A 4,922-nucleotide genomic window follows, 5' to 3' on the forward strand; every position below is an offset into this window, starting at 1 on the left:
TAATTATGACAAATCATAGAGGAGATTAATATAATTTATCTTATTGCTAAATACTCACTTTGTTGTATTGTGCATGTTAGTGTTTTGTTACACAACCCGAAAGCAAACTCAATAACTTAGGTTGGACGTTATAATATAAAAAGTTTGGTCAAACAACTCTCAAAGTTTAAGGAGTCTCTATTGGTTTTTAGACTTTTTAAGTTTTTCTTAATACACTTACCATTTAAGTCAGATGTGCGATTTTAAAGTGTGTCATTCAAATCTAGGATACAGTCTAAAAGTAAGTTATCAAAAATTTACCTTCCGATCCCTGCCAACACCACTAATGAGAGAAGGACTTGAAGACAGGCACATTCAAGGTTAAGAATGACTAATGATTTGAGGATAAACTAATGATTATCAATTTAAGTCCTTTTTGGGGACAAATAAAATCATATTTCAAAACGGTGCCGTTAGGTCATAGGAGTACCACTCGAAGATGCTTCCCCTTCTCATCTTCCCAACAAGAGGAAATGTATTGGGGGAGACGGTTCTTGAAATGGCACTGCAGTTGATTCCATTAACCTTACCATATTATACCCATACCTTATTTCGTAGTGTCCCAAATTCTGTGCCCTTACCCACAACAACTCGTATGTGCCAGGGTCATAAATTAAGTGCAGTGTCCTTGGATGAAATTCCCCCCAATGCCCTTCGCCGGAAGTGTGACCCCAGTTGGCGTGGAGGGTTCAGTCTAGGGCTAGACTTGGGAATGTCTCGCACCGGCCTCGCCCTTAGCAAAGGCTTCTCAATCCGTCCCCTAACCGTAATATTATTGACTCCACCCCCTCGTTCTCTCTCTCCTCATTTTCTCTCTTAACTTTTAGGGTTCCTTTTGTGCTGGTGCTGTAGGTTTTGGAGCTGCGAGGTCAGAAGCTCGAGCTTCGCCTTCTTGAAATTGCGGAACGACAGGTATAAAACGTTCTCTCTCAATATATACACACACGTTATATATGGACACACATGCACATATAATTATAATGTGCGTCTTTAGGTATGTGTAGTTGATGTGAATTTTGTGAATTGTTACTTAAAGATGGTTAATTTTTAATTAAATTTGAAGTTTTAATTACCGGAAAAAAAATATATATATATTTGTTTGAAGTTTGAATTTTTTATTATTGTTTTTTGGTTACTTATATATTGATATATTTTCTTGTTGTTTGATGAAAATGATTCCTGGAAATTTAGGAGGTTGATGAGTTTATAATTGGGCTTCCGAAGTCTCATGATGGTGCGGAGACACCCCAGTCCAACAAAGTTCGTAGCATTGCAGGAAGACTTGCTGTTCGAGCTGCAGAGAGGTAGTTTTTTTTTTTTTTTCGTAAATAGTACATTATGTATATACAATTCATACATTTTTTTTTTTTATGAGTGTTCCTTGTTTCTTTTTTCTTTTCTTTTTTTCGCTATCACAAGTGAATGGTTATGAATATAATTACTGTTATTCTTGCATGTCATAAATCTGGCTATTCTTCCATTATGATTTTCACCCAGTACTTTCCAAGTATTTTGCAAATTGGGTAACATTCGGTTAGGGTTTCCAATCCTCCTGGAAAGTTGGAAGTATATTATTTGCATAGGTTATTGAATCTAAGTTAATTTAGTAAAATCGATAATTTGAAAGAAACATGATATCATTTTGATGATTTGATTGGTGGTCTTCAACGTATACACTTTATTCTTTAATAAAGTTTATTCTTAAGTTGTAAATTGCATATGCTATTTCTGCAAGCATTATGGTAAACACTTGTGTTGATAAAGGCTGGATGTAAATATATTAAGGATGCAACTTGAGTTGGACCAAAAAAGATAATTCTGTTTTTCTATGGTTTAGCACTCCTTAAGACATGCTATTTGTCTAAATTATGTAGTCTAATTTTCATTGAGTAATTTGCAGAAGTTTACAAGATGGTTCATAATCCCTGCTCGAAGAGGCATAGGATTCGTATTTTCTGTGAACTCCTTGCCTAAATTACAAACTGACTACGCCCGCCAAATTTATCAAAACAATTCTCCCTATGGGTTTAAGCGGCTGAAGCCCATTCTCAGAAGTCATTTGCGTGCAAAATGGCTAAAAGCATGCCAAAACAATGTCAACAATCATTTAGGCATGCAAGATCAAGTAATTCATCTAAAGAAACTAACTTAAACTGCTTGAATTGTGTTATTTTCAAACCAGATGTTCTTAATCTGTTGGAGAAAGTATTTGCCTGCCAAACTATATTGAGTCGCTCTTGTACCTTTATATGGTTAAGGATTAATATTTTTAGTTGCCTTTCATATTTAATATTTGTTTTTGTATGTTTATTTTCATACGTTTATTATCTGTTTTGTAAGGGACCGCACGTGAAAAGGTTATTTGATACGCTTGGCACTCATTTTCATTATGTCTATTATTGTCTTGCGTGTGTGTAATGCTCTGATTTTTTAGCGAAATATCTGGAAACCTTACTATATGGATTACTGATATCAGTTTATGAAAACAGGGGTTGGAGAGTATACCTACAGGATGAACATGGGACATCAACTGAGGCCATGAGCATCATGATTGATATGCAAGTATTTTATTTTATTTTATTTTATTTTTTTCCCATAGATTAGAAAATGAGCATTCATTATTATAATTATGTTTGATATATTGTTCCTTCTGCAAAAAAATTGATCGTCCTCAACTTGTTCTTTGTTCCTAAACAGCTTAAATCATTAAGTGGATATTTTCACGACCCATGGTTTTTAAAGCAGTCCATTCTACTTTTACTGAAGTTTGAATAAAAGTAGAGTCAATAATATAGAGACATCTCCATGCTCACCAAAAATTAAATAGCAATGGAGATCATTTTTGACCGAAGAGAAAATCAGACTCATTAGATGATGTCGCTGAAAAACAAGAGGTCGTTTCTCTGTCTTGTGTTAAATACAATAGGACAATTACGTTTCCAACCTTTAATTAATGTCCAAACACCCAGACCTTTTTCTTTTGTTCTGCCTAGTTTTTGAAGCATTTTAAAGACTAAATTGAGCTCAAGTAGAAGAGCTTTAATTGCATAATGATTCTTTAATAAACCATCTGATTGCAGAGAAGACATGGAGGAAGAATATGAGAGCTTTGTCGGGTTGGTTTGGACGCTTTCTATATTATCTTTTCCCACTTCTCACCAATCAAATGAACATGATGGCATCAATGAAATGAAAATGGCTTCCATTTGAAGCATATTACTGACCATTAGTAAAGAACAATCAAAAGTGCGCGTGCATATTATTTCTTCCCGCTGGTTGTATTTATTGAATAATACTTCTGTGCTATAATATCTTTGTTGGAATTAAAGTACTTTGGATTGAACCCTCCAATGACAAAATAGAAGAAATATGCTAGTTACTTACCAAAAGAAAAACAAGGTATGCTACCTGATGGCATAGGATTTAAGCATATTGATTTCAAAGATTGTAAAATGGTCCCATAAAGGAACTTATATGTGCTAATATATAAATTATATTATCTAAAATTCTTCAGGGGCCTCAGCAAGTCTGCTCGTCAAGGGAAAATTGATGCCTACGCTGCCATGGTACGGAATGAGTTCTATTACGAGTACTAATGTTTGTTACTATTTCCTTTTCTTCCTTGGCTTCCAGTGTTTCTCATATAAAGGCTAGCACCATTTACTCCCCCTTTTTTGTTCATGCTTGCATTCCTCTGTATTGTCTATGCATCCCCTGCTTATTCAGTTTGTGAAATGTAAACATAAAATGAATAGGGATGGTCAAGGTATTGAAGTATGATCCCCTTACAATTCTTTTCCATTATTCTGGTTACAGATTGTGCTGGAAAGATACTTTTCCGTGTCCGGTGAAGGTACCGAACTTGTTCTACCAAAGCAATTGGAACTCCAAGAAAAGCTTCGGAGTCCACCTAGGGATGTGGATTTTTTTGAAGAAGATTTTGATGGTTGACAATTTGCTTTGCCACCCTTCATAATCACTAGTGAAGGTCTTGAATCCATTGTCATTCAGTGAAGATGGAATTTAGAAGGCACAACCTATTGAAAGACATAACTACAGAATCTGCAAAATCAAAGAGCCTCCTGGAGAATGATTCAATAATCGGTAGGTTTATGGAGCTATTAATGGTGAAAGCCATACATAAGAGACTGCAAAAAAATTGACGAAGGGTTTATATACTTTTTATTTTTGTGTTAAAATTTGTTATTCATGCAAACAAGTTTCAAATTAGATTTATTGAGTATATTTAATTGAATTTTTGTAAGTGCTTATATCTTTTAATTTGCTTTTCTTTCCAAATTTCTGAACATATTTATAAAAAATTTAGTCATGCACCTATAATTCTCCAATTTGAAATTTAACAAGTTCGTTTGAAATAAAAAACATGTTCCTGGAAACCCTCCAGGCCATTCATCAACTTGAGGGCGAAAAGAGGATCCTTTTTTTTGACAAGTATGGCCATAGGCTAGCACATTAGAGCAGGGACAAAAAAAAAAAGTGAACTATTTTTTTGGATAGAATGTTTCAAGTTTTATCAGTATTTAAAGCTCTTTTGGTCTCCCAAAAATAAATTTTCTTTTTCATTGTTTTATTTCTTCTCACAAACACACATTTAAGATCCTTCTTCTCATCACGAACACATTAAAGAAAAGTATCAGGGTTGAAATTCAGCCAAAGGTTTAGTGGAACCTAGATCCCTGTAGTCAAAAACTATTTTCTTTATGACCAAACACAATTTAGATAGGCACTAAGTTGCTCTATAAACAAAAGGATATTCTCGACCTGAAAAATGTAGAGATTGGAAACACTGATTTGTGAAAATTTAACTGAGATGAGATCGCGTTAGTGCTACGGAGAAACTATGTTATATATATGTAATATTA

At 34.2% G+C, this 4,922-nt stretch overlaps 1 protein-coding gene across 2 annotated transcripts; it reads left to right on the plus strand.

Moving 5' to 3' along the window:
* Nucleotides 1-450: 450 nt before the first annotated feature.
* On the plus strand, nucleotides 451-4,303 carry LOC132276496 (uncharacterized). 2 transcript variants are annotated; one of them, XM_059777933.1, is made up of 6 exons: nucleotides 454-805; nucleotides 892-951; nucleotides 1,231-1,343; nucleotides 2,529-2,597; nucleotides 3,554-3,605; nucleotides 3,856-4,303. In XM_059777933.1, the coding sequence occupies exons 1-6, from the start codon at nucleotides 479-481 to the stop codon at nucleotides 3,988-3,990; spliced, it is 756 nt and encodes a 251-aa protein (XP_059633916.1). In that variant the 5' UTR covers nucleotides 454-478; the 3' UTR covers nucleotides 3,991-4,303. The 2 variants fall into 2 exon arrangements, with proteins under 2 accessions (XP_059633917.1, XP_059633916.1); XM_059777934.1 differs by lacking the exons at nucleotides 3,554-3,605; nucleotides 3,856-4,303 and adding an exon at nucleotides 3,120-3,547 and having other exon boundaries at nucleotides 451-805.
* Nucleotides 4,304-4,922: the final 619 nt, after the last annotated feature.

The sequence above is a fragment of the Cornus florida genome, unplaced genomic scaffold (genome assembly GCF_030987335.1).
Source record: "Cornus florida cultivar Cherokee Brave unplaced genomic scaffold, ASM3098733v1 CherokeeBrave_3.0.0_Hap2_Chr10, whole genome shotgun sequence".
NCBI lineage: Eukaryota > Viridiplantae > Streptophyta > Magnoliopsida > Cornales > Cornaceae > Cornus > Cornus florida.